The 17,254-nt window shown below is 38.3% G+C and overlaps 1 protein-coding gene across 1 annotated transcript; it reads right to left on the bottom strand.

Annotated features, from left to right (window-relative positions):
- Window positions 1-5,760: 5,760 nt before the first annotated feature.
- Window positions 5,761-9,780, bottom strand: il19l (interleukin 19 like). The gene is made up of 5 exons (XM_058055170.2): window positions 9,631-9,780; window positions 9,494-9,556; window positions 9,246-9,401; window positions 8,086-8,148; window positions 5,761-5,992 (listed from the first exon to the last, which is right to left on the bottom strand). The coding sequence occupies exons 1-5, from the start codon at window positions 9,778-9,780 to the stop codon at window positions 5,873-5,875; spliced, it is 552 nt and encodes a 183-aa protein (XP_057911153.2). The 3' UTR covers window positions 5,761-5,872.
- Window positions 9,781-17,254: the final 7,474 nt, after the last annotated feature.

The following is a 17,254-nucleotide window of genomic DNA, read 5'->3' as shown; positions in this document are numbered from 1 at the left end:
AGAAAACGCAAATAAAAACTCATATTGGGACATGTTTGTATACTTGTATAGACACCTTTTGAGTGTTAAGTCGCTGTGTAATGAATGTATTGTTATTGTTATATAAACTACCGATCATACTTGAGTTCCTAAAGGTTGACATAGTCTATGAGCGCACTGTTAGCTCACGATTAGCTCCTACCAAAGAAAGAACTATCATTTCCTCCTGGTATTATTAGTAACTCACGACGAATGAGATACAGGTTGTTTTTTTTTTAACATTTCTAAGTCAGAAAATGCAAATAAAAACTCATATTGGGACATGTTTGTATACTTGTATAGACACTTTTTGAGTGTTAAGTCGCTGTGTAATGAATGTATTGTTATTGTTATATAGACTACCGATCATACTTGAGTTCCTAAAGGTTGACATAGTCTATGAGCGCACCGTTAGCTCATGATTAGCTCCTACCAAAGAAAGAACTATCATTTCCTCCTGGTATTATTAGTAGTTCCGAAGTAAAGGAAACGTCAGCACATTTTATCCCCCCCAAAAAAATGACCTCACTTGCTCTATTGACAACCCCCCCCCACCCCGCCTTTGTGTTGTGGTGTGCCTCACACAAAATTGCAATCAAACACACAAGAACTGCAAATTGTCGTAGCATTGTGGTTGCTAACGTTGATCTCTGAGGGTTACGTCTGATTTGCTTTGCACGAGTTGCTTTCCACCGCTTTGTGCGTCACACATTTGTGTGAGCGCCTGCGTAATGTGTGCATAAAAAAAAAAAAAAAAAAGCATGAGTAAGAGATGATTTTCAAAAGTCACACAACTCTTCCCCTGTGGGAATATTGCTGAGTAAGAAAAATCCAAGCGTGCATGACTGGTCTCTATATGTAGAATGAAGAGGAAACAATGACACATGCGTGTAACGTGTCCCACTCAGATGAACATATTCCTGTGACAGTGGGTATTCGAGTGACAAATCTTTTTTTTTTTTTTTAGATTTCATGTGTATTTTATGTAAGCTACCAACAGGAAAAAGAAAAGCTTACGTTAGTTATGGCGATATATGAAATACTTTCATGTTTACTGCGGAAACAGATGCAATCGGGAGATAATTAAATATGCAAATGAGACTTTAAATGCATTCTCAGAAAAAAAAAATACTTCCTCAGAAACTCTTTTTTTTTGCAGAATTGAGCAAGGGACATCAGAGGAATTGCTGTAAACCTGAAACTAACATGTTTTGCTTAGCTGGCGTCTTTTTACTGTACATTATTGCTTACATAATATTGACTTAGAGCAGGGGTCTCAAACACGCGGCCCGCGGTCCAAATGAACGAACAAATGCGCAAATTATAACAACAAAACAAATTATGCACACATATTATTCAAAGATGACTCATTTAATCGAAACAATAATCTTAAGATTAATTGAGAATTCAGATTAATTCAGAAAATAATGCATAGTAGCCCTACAATATTTGATTCTTATAGCTATTTGTCTATAAAACCTCCATGGTAAAGTCAATCCTGATATGCTACACATTGGTGGGTATTGGTGGGATCTCAAACACGCGGCCCGCGGGCCAAATGTGGCCCACAGGACACTAGTTTGAGGCCCCCGCCTTGATGGAAAAAATTATTACGTTTGATTAATGTTCATGTTAGAGGTTAAATAACTGTTAATAGTTATCCTCCCTCTCCGTGTGGAAGTGGTAAGTTTTTGGCTATTTAAGTTTAAAGGAAATAACTTGGAGGCTACCGTTTTAGGTGGCTAGCTCTCTAGTTTGCGAGTTAGCATGTGTCTCAAGACCCTGCAGTTGCGCAATATGTTGTAAATAAAAAGAGTATAAATGTGACTATAGTCGTGTTTTGTCATGTCTACAGGACTCTAATAATGATTTGTTCATTTTAATCTGAAAAAATAATTTGTCTACCCACCAACTATATGCGGTTTCTTAAGTTTTTATTATTTGTCGTTTTATTATTACTATTATATTTATTTATTACTGATTGATTTCCTTTATTCTTGATTTGTTTATTTATTTTTCATCTTATTTTGTGTAGAAAAATAAAAAGTAAGATATTTGAGAACAGTGGAATGTTTTATCAGAGCTTTTCTTGTAGAAAATTGGAACCAAAGCGAAGTTTTTAAATTTTTTTTGTTTTTAATAAATGCATTTTTTTTTTTTTTTAGAAAACCTGATGCGGCCCAGTCTCACCCAGACCTGAGCTCCAGTGGCCCCCAAGTAAATTGAGTTTGAGACCCCTGACTTTTTATTTTATTCCCTCATATTTTAGTGCAAATGCTAAATAATGTGCATAATAATGTGCATAATAATGTGTGAATGGTGTTAACCACATTTATGTAAGCAGTACTCCGCGCTGTTCCCATATTCTCATGGTTTGTTTTGTTTTTTTTAACAGGTAAAACATGCAAATGCATCATTGGAAAGTGACAAAAAAATAAAAAATTCTGGTTTCTTTCAAGGGTCGTGAGTGAGCCATCAAAGGTTGTTGAACATTTTAAAAAATATGTTGCTGGAAATTGCTAAAAAAATAAATAAAATCCCTGCTAATGTTAGGTCTGATAACGCTGTCATTGTCGGTAATGTATTGACATTTTTCTTTCGTAGAATACAACGTTGTTTGGGAGTGTGAGTCACGGTTGTGATGACTCAGGAAACTGTTGAAATCATAGATAGTTTGTTTTGCTATTGCATGCCCTAGAAACTAAATACTAGAAACGTTTCTTTGTGCTTGTTCGGGGGTTCTTGTTTACTACTGCTTCCTCCAACCTTCCGTGAACGTGTTCACCAAATGACCAGCATGAAATGAAACTTGTTTAAATACTTCTATTTGTTCTGTTTCACAACCAAAAAAGCGACTGAAACGGTACTTACCAAAGCACTTGATTCCAGCAGTAATACATATAAACCACCAGTAGGTGACAGTATCGCTTTGCAAAACATCTGTGTCGCTATTAGTGCCTTGTTTTGGTGATAAATTAATGCAGACTTAGTGCAACAAAGTGCTTGATGGTGTAGCACTTTTCAACTTTGCGCTACATTCGCCGCCGCCCGACCAATGATCGCATCTTGGGATGTTTTGCAAGGTGCAAAACGTACGTACGTCACATGCTTATTTTGATTTAGAGAAGGGAAAGTGGGCAGGACATGGTCGCTAAAGGCTGCAATGGGGGTGGAGGTGATTGGCGAAGGGGATTGGGGTTTTCGGGATATGCCGATATCAGGCTTTTTCATGGAAATCGGATGATACTGATCGGTGGCCAATCAATCGGCGCTCCCCAAGTTTTCATGGAAATGGTGTTCTGGGTACCCTGAAGCAGTATTTTCTAAAAACAGCTTCCAGAATGGCAAAATCTGAACATGGCATCTGTTTTTTTCAGTATGTATGGACATTTTTTCAACCTGCCCCAAAAAATTCTTCCATGCAGACATTTCCTATTTCCTACATTTTGGATAAGCAACAAGATTTTTGTCAGGCACTGTAAGATTACTTGCAACTCAAGTGTCCACAGTTACGAATTGTTGGGAACCCTCTGTTAAAGAATATATTCCTAAATAAAGAATATGTAAAAACATTTTTCTTAAAGGGGAACTGCACTTTTTTTAAAAAAAAGACCATTATTCAAAATCCTTATAAAACACAAAGTCATATTTCTTTCCCGTTTCTGTGCATTCTAGAGTGAGAAAACGAGATAACATAAGCTAGCTAATGACGCTACTAATACTTTGACGCTAACTCCCTCACAAAAAAAGCCGCTAAAACGTTGTTAGAGGATTTTTTTAGAGGATTTCATAGTCAAAATAGGTGTGTCCCAATGATATGCATTGTTAGCTAGCTCATATGAACTAGTTTTCTCATGTTATAATGCACAGAAAAGGGAAATAAATGTGTTCATGTTTTATATCATTTGTGAATTTGTGAACTGCACTTTTAAAAAAAAATTGACCATCATTCAAAATCCTTCTAAAACACAAAGTCATATTTCTTTCCCGTTTCTGTGCATTCTAGCGTGAGAAAACGAGATAACATAAGCTAGCTAATGACGCTACTAATACTTTGACGCTAACTCCCTCACAAAAAAAGCCGCTAAAACGTTGTTAGAGGATTTTTTAAGAGGATTTCATAGTCAAAATAGGTGTGTCCCAATGATGTGCATTGTTAGCTAGCTCATATGAACTAGTTTTCTCATGTTATAATGCACAGAAAAGGGAAATAAACGTGTTCATGTTTTATATAATTTGTGAATGATGAATGAAAATGAAAAAAAGTGCAGTTCCCCTTTAAATCAATCTAAATAAAAGTACGTTTTTGCCACATTTTATTAAAAACAGCTTCCAGAATGGGAAAGTCTGAACACGGCATCTTGTTTTTTCAGTATGTATGTACATTTTTTCGAAACCGCCCCAAAAATTTTTGCCATGCAGACTCCTACATTTCCTACATTTTGGATAAGCAAAGTTACTTGCGGGCAAAATCAAGTGTTCACAGTTACGAATTGTTGGGAACCCTCTATTAAACAATATATTCCTAATTATAGAATATGTAAAAACATTTTGCTTAAAGGGGAACTGCACTTTTTAAAAAAAATTGACCATCATTTAAAATCCTTCTAAAACACAAAGTCATATTTCTTTCCCGTTTCTGTGCATTCTAGCACGAGAAAACAAGATAACATGAGCTAGCTAATGATGCTAATGATACTTTGACGCTAACTCCCTCACAAAAAAAGACGCTAAAACGTTGTTAGAGGATTTTTTTTTAGAGGATTTCATAGTCAAAATAGGTGTGTCCCAATGATGTGCATTGTTAGCTAGCTCATATGAACTAGTTTTCTCATGTTATAATGCACAGAAAAGGGAAATAAATGTGTTCATGTTTCATATAAGGATTTTGAATGATGGGCAAAATTAAAAAAAAGTGTTCCCCTTTATATCAACCTTAATAAAAGTATGTTTTGTCACATTTTACTAGTATTGTAAGAGCATTTGGCTTAATTCTTACCTTTTAGAGAACATTTCACTTAATATAGCAATGTGATTAAGAACAATTTAGACCTGATTTCTTATTTTAGGACTTTATATTCTTAAAAGTCACAAGAATAATTGTACATTTTTGCTTGAAGTGAGAAAAGTTGTCTCATTTTAACATGATTTTGCTTGGCTGTGTCCTCTTTCATGATCTTTGCAAAGGCAGAAAAAGACGCTTTAGCACCCTCTGCTGTGTGGCTGGGTACTGCAGTGACTGCTTAGTCATTGTAATCTACCATGCGTGGGAATGTATAGTGTGCAAGTGATGTGAAAAATTCTGTGGTTGCGGCTGCAGGGTAAACATTTTAGCTCAGTCATGCTGGGGCTTCACTAAATTGTGGTTCAGAGTAAATTTTCTCAGAAGTCCACGTCCACGCAAGCTGGCTGGTGATCGAATCGTTGCTTGACAATATTTACAAAAAAAAAAAAAAAACTGACAGGGCAGCTATAAAATAATAGTTTATTTATCGTTGTTGAAACATTGTGACAGCTCAAACAATATAACAAAATAAAACACCAAGCCCCATGAATGAAAACATACGTAAACATACTCCTGACTGTGTGTCTGACATGCTAACCACTCAACCACCGTGCGTAAAAGCATACAAGTAAACAAACATAATAATCTCTGTAAATAATCAGCCACGGGGGAAAGCACAAACTCCTCACTGAAGTAAAATATTCTTATCAACGGTACGCATCAACATATTAAATAAATGGTAGAAAAATAGTCGCTCTATGTATATAAAAAAAAAACATTAAATTAATTCAAGTACCAAAAAAATAAAGAAATGTAAAATTCAAAAGAAATAACGGTGTATCCATGCTGTCATGTCAGGGATTGATTGACAGGGATTGTCACTTGTGTCGCCTCTTGAAGTTCATCCAGCCAGTCCAGCAGCGTGTCCAATTCCGCTACGGCCTTCAAGGCCGCCTTGTTGATTAACAACTGGTGGGGGGGGGCAAAAAAGATCATAATTAGCCATCAACAGGAAGCTCAGGTGTCGTTGTTATGAAAGTCAGCTGCTAACTTGGTAGGGATGCCACTAGCTAAGCAGGATTCAGTTTGCTTTGCTAGCTATCTAAGTAGGTACGTATTTCGCTAACTTGGGTAGTTTGGGATTAGCTAGGAAGGTAAGTCATTTTCTAGCAAAGTCCGGGTGTCTTTTGGTCGGTAGGTTGGTCGGTCATGAGAAAGATAGATTGATACAGTAGGCCAATTATTGGTAAGCTAGTTAGCATAGGTCAGTCGGTCATTTCATAGAAAGATTGCTACGTTGGTTGGTCACTTGCTAGGTAGTTGTTATGAAAGTCGGTTAGCTGCTAACTTGGTAGGGAGGTCACTAGCTAAGCAGGGATTCAGTTGCTGCTTTGCTAGCTATCTAAGTAGGTACGTATATGTCACTAACTTAGGTAGTTTAGGATTAGCTAGGAAGGTAAGTCATTTTCTAGCAAAGTTGGGATGTCTTTTGGTAGGTAGGTCAGTCAGTCATTTCATAGATAGATTGCTACGTTAGATTGCTAGGTAGTTGTTATGAAAGTAGGTTAGCTGCTAACTTGGTAGGGAGGTCACTAGCTAAGCAGGGATTCAGTTTCTGCTCCGCTAGCTATCCAAGTAGTCGCTTAACTTAGGTAGTTTGGGATTAGCTAGGAAAGTAAATCATTTTCTAGCAAAGTCGGGATGTCTTTTGGTAGGTAGGTAGGTCGGTCATGTAAAAGATAGATAGATGCAGTAGGCCAATTGTCGGTAAGCTAGTCAGTCATTTCATAGAAAGATTGCTACGTTGGTTGGTCACTTGCTAGGTAGTTGTCATGAAAGTCGGTTAGCTGCTAACTTGGTAGGGAGGTCACTAGCTAAGCAGGGATTCAGTTTCTGCTCCGCTAGCTATCCAAGTAGTCGCTTAACTTAGGTAGTTTGGGATTAGCTAGGAAAGTAAATCATTTTCCAGCAAAGTCGGGATGTCTTTTGGTAGGTAGGTAGTTCAGTCATGTAAAAGATAGATGGATGCAGTAGGCCAATTGTCGGTAAGCTAGTTAGTCATTTCATAGATAGATTGCTACGTTGGTTGGTCACTTGCTAGGTAGTTGTTAGGAAAGTCGGTTAGCTGCTAACTTGGTAGGGAGGTCACTAGCTAAGCAGGGATTCAGTTGCTGTGTTGCTAGCTATCTAAGTAGGTACGTATGTCACTAACTTAGGTAGTTTAGGATTAGCTAGGAAGGTAAGTCATTTTCTAGCAAAGTCGGGATGTCTTTTGGTAGGTAGGTCAGTCAGTCATTTCATAGAAAGATTGCTACGTTGGTTGGTCACTTGCTAGGTAGTTGTTAGGAAAGTCGGTCAGCTGCTAACTTGGTAGGGAGGTCACTAGCTAAGCAGGGATTCAGTTTCTGCTCCGCTAGCTATCCAAGTAGTCGCTTAACTTAGGTAGTTTGGGATTAGCTAGGAAGGTAAGTCATTTTCTAGCAAAGTCGGGATGTCTTTTGGTAGGTAGGTAGGTCGGTCATGTAAAAGATAGATGGATGCAGTAGGCCAATTGTCGGTAAGCTAGTTAGTCATTTCATAGAAAGATTGCTACGTTGGTTGGTCACTTGCTAGGTAGTTGTTAGGAAAGTCGGTCAGCTGCTAACTTGGTAGGGAGGTCACTAGCTAAGCAGGGATTCAGTTTCTGCTCCGCTAGCTATCCAAGTAGTCGCTTAACTTAGGTAGTTTGGGATTGGCTAGGAAGGTAAGTGAATTTTTAGCAAAGTGGGGATGTTTTTTGGTAGGTACGTAGGTCGGTCATGAGAAAAATAGATCGATACAGTAGGCCAATTGTCGTTAAGCTAGTTAGCGTAGGTCAGTCAGTCATTTCATAGAAAGATTTCTACGTTGGTTGGTCACTTGCTAGGTAGGTATTATGAAAGTTGGTATAGGTCAGTCATTAGCTTTGGTGGACATATAAGAAAGTAGTTCAGGTTGCTAGCAAGGTTCCGTCAGCTATGTAGGTAGATACATAGATAGATATACAAAATAAGTTGTTCTCATTAATATTTTAAAGTACATACCTTGTCAAATTCAACGTGTATAGAGTTGATGGCTTTTTGCGTGTCCTCATCGCAGTGACAGTGCTGAAAAGAGCACATACAACTATTAGTACTTTAAATATACTGTAAATAAATGTAAAATGTTAGCAGCACCCACAAAATGTATTGTTTATATTGTGGCATGCACCAGTCTCTGAGGACCAGACCAGTTCTTTATTTGGCAGGAGCCAATCATGAGCTATGAAAACTCCCAACGAGCTTGACAACGCATTGGAAATCGCAGAAGGTCAGTCCTCAATATAAGCGTCTGCCTCACAGTGTCATCTTACAAAAAAACACTAATCTCATCATACAGCAACTTACCACTCAGAGGCTATGCCCAATAAATAAACAAACAACAACTAAGTGATACAAGTTTAAAAGGAAAAAACAAACAGCATTTTAATGTTTTCCCTTAACTCAATCCCAACCATTTTCAAAAGACATCCCAGACATTTCAAGCATACATTTCCCCTTCACACAAATTTAGCCATTTTGCCAAAATATCTAAACAACTACACCACAACATAAACAAAACAATATATTTTTTAAACATAAAAATAACTATTTATATAACTATTTAACCTTGTGCATGCTACATGCCTTGATGCACTTCAACTTCCTGCTTGCTGTGAAGTGCTAAATACACGACAAAGATGCATGCCAAGCTTTTATATATTGCACTTTTTTACAGCTTCTTGTGTCATCACCTCTTTTTGCCTCTTATGCAAAAAAGTGTAAAAAAAATGTCTTAGACGTATAAATACATCTTTGGGATTTGCAGAGGAAGTTGAAAAAAACATATGAACACGAATGAATTGAAGCATTTTTGCATAGAAAATGGTGGATGTTGTTGCAATGCTACTTATGTCCACCAGAGGAAGCCATAGGAGCCCAGAGGGAGGGTGACGTCCTTGCAGCATCCCAGTGACTGTGTTTATGGGAACATTTTTTTTGTCATTTGAAAGATCTACTGTTTGTGATAGTGATAGTATTAAACAAACAGCATAGTGTTAAAACAATTAGTAGTATTTTTGAAGTAAAGTAAAGATGTCACAAGATTAGAATTTAGGCATAAATTAAGCGCACCATTGAATAAAAAACTGGGTTCTTATACCTACGGTATAAAGTACCAGACTTACGCATTGGTTTATGTTCTTTCTGATGGTGACAAAAGCGTTGGCCATCGCGCTGGAGCAACGTTTCACCTGCTGTGGCTGTGAGGTGGCATAATTCCGGAACACTCTCTCCACATAGAAGCGCAGGAGGAGGCGCAGATAACAGCATATCTGACCACTCTGAGGTAGGTAGAAGGTACACAAAGTCACTCATATTGCAATGCGTAACTTCTCCTGAAGGAACGATCAATCAACCATCAAAATAGACTCACCTGAATACTTCTCATATTTGATATGTTCAGAATCATCACTCCAATCTCTGTGTCTCCAGAAATCTATCAATGAAACAATTACACCCATCACATCATCATCATCGGGCTTTGGTGGCACCAGGCGCTCTTCTGCTCACCGCTTTCGATCGTATTTCGGAGTAATGTCTGCGTAGTTCCTGAGTGTGGATGCTGACGGTGCAGCCGTTGAACATCAGAGTTCTGCTGAAGACGAGCTCATTCAGGAGGCCGGGTAGGAGCAGCAGCGACAAGGAGAGCATCCTCTTCATGACTGACATCATCTGGAGAACGGAGGTAATTATTATAAGATTGGACTGTTCTTCATCTTCATGTATTAAGTTTGGTTCGCTAGTAAGATTTTATATGTATTTTTTAATAATTTATAAGAAATAATACAACAAATGTGCAATGCTGCACATCATAGAAGGCATCGCTTGGAGCTGATGTCAATGATGCTGAGCAAGCACGAGCAATCACTCACCACCGTGTCCTCACCTGTGTGTTCACCTGTATTCACAAGTAGAGTCCAAGGCCCGGTCGGTGTGTCTCTGTGCCTCCATGCTTTTCTCCTCTTATACTGCAATAAGGGGGATTTTAGCCGACTCCTACAGGAGGTGGAAGTATGTTGCAAGAGGCAGATCATTTGAAAACCGAAGGAGGAAAAAAAAAAAAAAAAAATCGAACCGTTCTCTTCCCTTAGGTGTTTTGTGCGGTTGGAGGAGTGACACCTTCATAGCCTCTGAAATTAATGAGTCATTCATAACAGTGGCAGAATTCTCGGGTCGTACTGGCACAGAATCTTGTTAAGATTGCAGGATTAGATTAGATTAGATTAGATTAGATCCACTAGATTAGAGAACATTCTCTTTGCATCACGCGTCAATCTCTTTCACTTTATTAGGGATTTCTAGTTATCGTTATAAACTTTGAAAATATTGTCCAGTTGTTTTGATCAGTGTTTTTTTTGGGCAGTGCAGTGCAGGGACTTTACTCCAGTCCAACAAGTGGAAAGACCCAGTGGACTTTTCGATAAACTTGACTAAATATTCATTGGTGACAATAGTTGTGTTTTGGTCGGTATTTTCCATCACTTTTACTTGATAATTCTTGGGACGCTGTGATGTTGACTTTCTCTTTTTGAATAAACCATTGCCAATTTTCCTACAATACCAACAGTATACCAGGCCCCTATGTGTCATGTTCAATGTCACGGGAAGCTGGAGCCTATCCCAGTTGAGTTTGCGCATTACACCCTGGGCTGGTTGCCCATTAATCACTGAGCGTATATCGACTGGGGACTGAATTCATACTGCCTGCACATAAAGTCAGGTGACATAACCGCTAGGTAACCGAGCAGGCCCCCATGACCACATTAGGTGCATGTGAACCTGGTTTTCATTCAGGTTTTCAGTTCATAATTGGCGATACGCTAAACAGAAATGCAATCTGAAATACAAAAATTTAGACATTTTTGGTCAATGTTTTAAAGGGAACCTATTATGATTATTTTGGGCCATTTCTATTGAGTTGCAGACTCCGGTGGAGCAGCTACACACAATAACCTGCATAGAAAACTTTCTACACTGGAGATACACTAAACAGAAATGCAATCTGAAATACTAAATATTTGGCATTTTTGGTTAATGTTTTAAAGGGAACCTATAATGATCATTTTCTGCCAAATCTAATGAGTTGATGACTCCGATAGAGCAGCTACACACAATAACCTGCATAGAAATCTTTCTACACTGGAGATACACTAAACAGAAATGCAATCTGAAATACTAAATATTTGGCGTTTTTGATTCATGTTTTAAAGGGAACCTATAATGATCATTTTCTGCCATTTCTATTGAGTTCAGGAATCCGATAGAGCAGCTACACACAATAACCTGCATAGAAAACTTTCTACACCGTCTAGAATCTGCACCTATTCCTGCTGTATTTCCTTAGATTTGCACGGCCAGCCTCTGAGCATGCCCACTCCACTGTGCTTGTACAGCTTGTACCCAGGCATGCCCATATATGCAAGCCGGGGGTGATATTCTAACTACATTTATGGGTCTGGAAAGTGGAAATGTGAGTTGTTTGGGTTGAAATACACTTTAAAGAAATGTTACAAAAATGATTATCACTTGGCCATTTTCATTTTTAAAAGTACAGTAGCTCTCACAAGTAAAAATTGGAGACCCCAACGCTTAGACCACGAGTGACTCAGGCTAAGAATGCAAAGTCTGGCAGGTGAGAAGGTGGCTGTCTGACAGGTTCCTTGTTTAGTTTAGTCGATGCTGTTTTTAGATGAGACAAACAACACAACTGATTATTAATATAGTCATTTCTTATCTTGACCAGTGACGAGCAAAATGCCCAAACGTGTTATGTGTACTTCCTTTGGAACTCTGGTCTTTAACCACAACATGTAATTACACAATGGAAACAAACAGGATTTGCCAATTCATGTCTATAATTAAGTTATTACCAGGTCTCTAAGGCTATTTTAGGGTAGCCCACGGCTAATTTTAGCAGATTGTTTTTTTTTTATATTAGTTCAGTGACAACATGAGTTGAATGCGTCAAAACAAATAACAGTTTTCTTGCGCAGCAATATGTCTCTTGTCTAGTTATACATCATAAATTATGCACGTAGTAACGTCCTGTTCAGTGCAAAGTAAGCTGCAAAATAAAAGCATGACATTATTCCCTTTGATTGTACCACACCAGGCAAATATTGCATGTCCAGCAAAAGTAAAGCAGAAATTGTATTGTAAATTGATATCGGTAATTGTAAATATAATGTTTACTAGGGGAACAATATTTAGGCTTGCAAAACCAAGTAACACTTGAACCAGTAGCACTTGAACAATAGCTACAACCGAAACAGTTGTGAGGGCATCCATGTTTTTTCTGATGTAAACACACGTCTCGTGTGTGACGTCACGACATACTTTGTCACAGGCAGTGACGTTTTTTTTTTGTGTGTGTCCTTGCTCCATACCTTAACACACAATTTTTCTGCAAATCTACACTCAGTGCTAGATAGCTGCAGGCTCACATGGATGATGGGCCAAATCGTGGAAAAATAACTTCCTTTAATAAGATATGTGTGGACAGAGCCCGAGCCAGGCAACAACAACTCCTGATAAATGCTTTTCAAATAATAATAACCAATCATACCATGTTTCCTGCTTCCTGACAAGATATGGCTGAGATGTTCTGTTTTGCAAAGAGAAGCCAGTGCAGGAGAGCCCTAAGGGAACAACAACAACTGCCATTTTGGAATTTTGCCCATCATCCACAATCCTTGTCAGACTTGAACACACGCCTTGTTTTTCAGCTAATAATTTCAGCAATAATTTGTTCAGCTAACAATTTACATAATGGGATGCAACTATTCCGCTTATAAAACCTTCTGAAAAAAACCTCCAAAAATGATCATGTGACATGCATTTTAATCAAGCTAAAGCGACATCGCTATTATTATTAACATTGTTAACATTACTTGAATGGCATAGTAACGCCTCAGCACCCCATACCAGCTAGCTATTAGCCAATGCCACTGTATTTTTTGTATTTTTGTTTATGAGTTGATGTGCCTGTTGCTAAATGCTTAAAGTATGAATATAAAACAATAAAACAATTTTTGGAGGTGTTTCAATAGCAGGCTTTCTAGGTGTGTCCCAATACGCGCATTGATGAGCGGCCTCATTTTATTTGTTTTTACATCTTTTGAATGCATAAAGATTGTAGATAATGTGCATAATTCCCCCCCAAAAGTGCCTTTTTTTTAAAAAAAACAAAAGCTGCATTCTTTCTACCGACCAGCAGAGGGCGACTCAACTGGTTGGAAGAAATTTCAGTCTGCAAATCTCTCAGCAGCAGTTTTCCCACATGAGACCCATTCTAATCCTTTAAAAAACTTGAATAGTATTAAAATAAATTTGTGTCCTTATAATTTAGATTGAATAGAATGAGCCAAGATGTACAGTATATGTGAAACTCCTTGTTTTAATATTGTATGAGTACAAAAAAAATGACGAGGCATGCAAGCACAGACTGGTCAGTGAACAAGCATGTGGCAAACCGTATACGTGGGTACGAGAAAGTACAATCAGCCATCTTCTCGGTTTCTTGAGAAGATGCAGGTGGCATGCAGGTGGTGCCGCCCAGCTGTTGGACCATACCATTTAATAAAAGGAGCAGAACACAAACAGAACACACTTGCTGCAGCACAATCAATCTGATCTCGCATTTAAATTCTCTTTAAAAAAAAAAGATGGCTGGATCTCACCAGTTTCAGCAGTGATTTTGTAAAAGTACGTTCAAATATAATTTGGTCTAAATTTTATGCTTCCCACTTCATACAAAGCAAAAGCTGAAGAGAAACTAACATGCTTTGAAAAGGTGCGAAAATCTAAATGAATGAACATAGGAGCTGTTTGGAAGCTGAAGCTTGACTGAAATGCTGTGGAAATACACTAACTAAAACTGAAAGTAATATGAATGAAAGTAAGAGTAAATTGATTGGTATTGAACCAACCATCTCTGGGTACAGACAGTACCCAGAGATCTCTCAGTACCTAACACTTTGTGTACTGTCTGTCAGTACCAGGTATGAATGAGCCTACTACAGTAGGCTTTTGAGGAAAAGTCCAAGTTTACTGTTTTCTTTTCGAAATAATTGATCGGTGGCAGTGATTAAATTACAGTGCCTTCCTGTCTAATCATGCATCAATTTTCGATGCCGCTTATCCTCACTAGGGTTGCGGGTATGCTGGAGCCTATCCCAGCTGTCTACACCTGTCTGATATAATGTCATTTTTTTCACAGTACCATCACTGTCAAATCCAGTGATTCAGTCATGGAACATTTTAAGTGACTTTTCCTCAGTAGTGGGCACCATTCATTTTTAATGGGAAAATATTCATAAATATATGAATATTTATATTATATATATTTTAAATAATAATATAATTTTTATATTATTTATATATTATATTTATATTTATATAATAAATATGAACTTACACTAAATATTTTGATTTAGGTGGAATTCGTTTGAATTGGTTAAGAAATGGAGGAGTAGTTAGTAGACAAAAAATGCGTAATAAGAAGTATAAGAAGATGGGGTCCTCCTAGGCCAGTTGACGGACATGTGCAAAGTGTCTCGATGTACTCTATTAGCAGGATTGCCTTGGCGACAATATATGTGTACAGGAAGAGGTCAAAGGATCATTGCTGGAACTGATGGTAGTCAAAGTCCAAAGTAGCAAATCATATTTAATTAAAAAAAAAAAGCCAGTCTCATTTATGTGTAGGATAAAGATGCATAAAACAAGAGCAAGAAATTCAATGCCTTTCTGGTGTAGGAGGGAAGAAGACAATGAATGCTGAGAAGGTCCCACGTGGTAATGTCATCTCTCAGTACTTGTCAGTACATGTGCAGCATTGTACATAAAGTTATATTAGTACATCGTCAATGTGACAGACAGACAGCATGGACTCGTTTGTCTGCATCTGCATCTGAAACTGGAAAAGACCTGATTTTGCAATGGCGTACAAGGGCTGTCCTTGACATTTACTTGATGTGGGAGTTCCATGACGTGAGCATTGCGAGGGAAGGAGGATCCTTTTGTTGTGCTCCAGGAAAGGCATTTAGGGCATGTTGCATCACTGATATCATTGTTACTAGCCAGTCTGTCAGTCAAGATGAATTGTTTCACCTTAAAAATAGAAAGTGGCGTGTCGTCCAAGTTGAAACACTTACGAGGCTTATTTATTCCCTTAGTGGAGAACATCTAAACATACTTGTTCCAAGTCTACGTCATAAAGTGACGTTCCTATCACACTTGAATTTGGACTCAAACAAAAGACTAAAGTTAATTTATTAGCAGTGGCTATTTTGATGGAAAGTTGTTAACTATGATTTAACTCAGTGAGTTAACTCAGTGGCGGACATGATACCTTTTAGGTATCAACTTATTGACACCCCTATGTGAGTAATGGTCTCATCTTGGTCACCCCGATGAAAAATATCGAGCTCCGCCACTGTTAGCCATGGATGAAAACACCCAAAAGACATCCAAAATATTTGTCCATCCATGCATCCACCCATTTTCTATACCACTTGTCTTCACTAGGAGCATATCTCATACATATATGGTTCGGTTATCTGCCAATGACACGCAAAAATATTAAGTAAAAATGCATTTTTCGTGGAGAATAATTGGAATTTTACATGCAGAAAACAATGTGAAATGATTACCGATGCTCCGATAGATCGGCCACTGATTGGTATCAGACAATATCCATTAAAAAAAAGCATGATCAGCAAACAGGGATTTCGCTGATCACAAAAAGCGAGCCGACATGACAATTCACGTCATGACAACACAAACACGACTGAATGTGCATGTATGTTGTGTCACATAGGGTTCCCGACACCGACAAGGAACGCACTGTTCCGTATCGCCGTGACGATCAACACTACTCTGTAAAACCTCTAATTGTTTTAGTTTGACAGCTTGACCAGGCTACACCAGTCGAGGCCAGTAGGTTTGATCGCTCCCTTGGCAAACATATTGGTGTTCGACTTCTTCTGCACCTTCCTTTGTATGTGTTGCCTAGCTCAGGGGTGTCAAACTCCTGCCATAGAGGGCCGAGACACTGCAGGTTTTCTGCCGAAACAGGTGATTTTAACGCCTTCAGTTTGAAGGAAAGAGCTCATCAATTAAATCACCTGCTGGAGAAACTGGTTGGAGACAAAACCAGCACCAATTGACTCATATTTTTCTTTTGCTGCGAATCACCAACTCCAACCACGTTTGCCTGAGCTTGCCTCATAGAAAGATTTAATGGAAGCCATAGCTAACAACTAATCAAAGCGAAACAGAGGAGGGCAGTCCTACAGAGTATGTGGCCGACAGTGCATGCCCATATAAGGAAGCTTGGCTTCCTGTGATGTCACTGGTAGCCACTGTTGGACAAAGCTCTCTGAAACCGAGTGTTCAGGGCCATCCCAAACTTCTTTCAAGGCTGACTTCAAAACATGAAAACCTCATTATTTGAAACTTTGGCATCATTTAGCATGAGAATAAAATATTCTAACTACATTTATTGGTCAGAAAAGTGGAAAAAGCCTAATAGGTCCCCTTTAACATAGAAAGTGATAAGGTAATGTAACAATGTGGTAATATACTGCAGTTATCAAATGTTTGTATTGCTTCACTCATCTTGGTGCATTGCGTTCCATACTTAATCCAAAATTTGATTACTGTGGGTTTTTAGCATTGTTCTCGCATATACAGTAGGCGTTTAAAGTTTCCTTTTTATCTGAGATCATATTTCTCCTGTATTTCATATGTCTAACGTATTCCATAACAGTTTCGTCACATTAAACTTGATCAGCCACCTACCACAGACGACCCGAGGGTGATTTCATCATGGAAATGATGGCGCTGGATGATCGGCCCTTAGCCATCATCGCCCGAAGTCTGCTGGGATAGGCTCCAGCACACCCCTGCGAACCTAGTGAGGATAAGTGACATAGAAAATGGATGGATGGATATCTACAGGTACAGTTCGTTAAATCCAAATTTATATTTCTGTTATTTTTTCACAGAAAAAAAAAAAAAAAGTAATTGGTTATCCTGAAGCTGAAAGTTATCTGTTTCTGAATCCATAGTTCACTTTTTTTTTTTTTTGCATGACAACTTATCAATAAACGTACCAACAAGAGGGTCCAAG

The sequence above is a fragment of the Doryrhamphus excisus genome, linkage group LG18 (genome assembly GCF_037039965.1).
Source record: "Doryrhamphus excisus strain RoL-2023G ecotype Guam linkage group LG18, RoL_Dexc_Guam_v1.1, whole genome shotgun sequence".
Lineage (NCBI taxonomy): Eukaryota > Metazoa > Chordata > Actinopteri > Syngnathiformes > Syngnathidae > Doryrhamphus > Doryrhamphus excisus.
This window is presented reverse-complemented; position numbering and strand designations above follow the sequence as displayed.

What these genes read in the sequence shown, in the direction of transcription:
- il19l (XM_058055170.2), bottom strand. Translation starts at nt 9,780, where the DNA reads ATGAAGAGGATGCTCTCCTTGTCGCTGCTGCTCCTACCCGGCCTCCTG. An exon ending in GAAAGAACATAAACCAATGC is followed by an intron (nt 8,149 to 9,245) that starts GTAAGTCTGGTA and finishes TGCTCTTTTCAG; the next exon opens with CACTGTCACTGCGATGAGGA. An exon ending in TACACGTTGAATTTGACAAG is followed by an intron (nt 5,993 to 8,085) that starts GTATGTACTTTA and finishes CCCCCCCACCAG; the next exon opens with TTGTTAATCAACAAGGCGGC.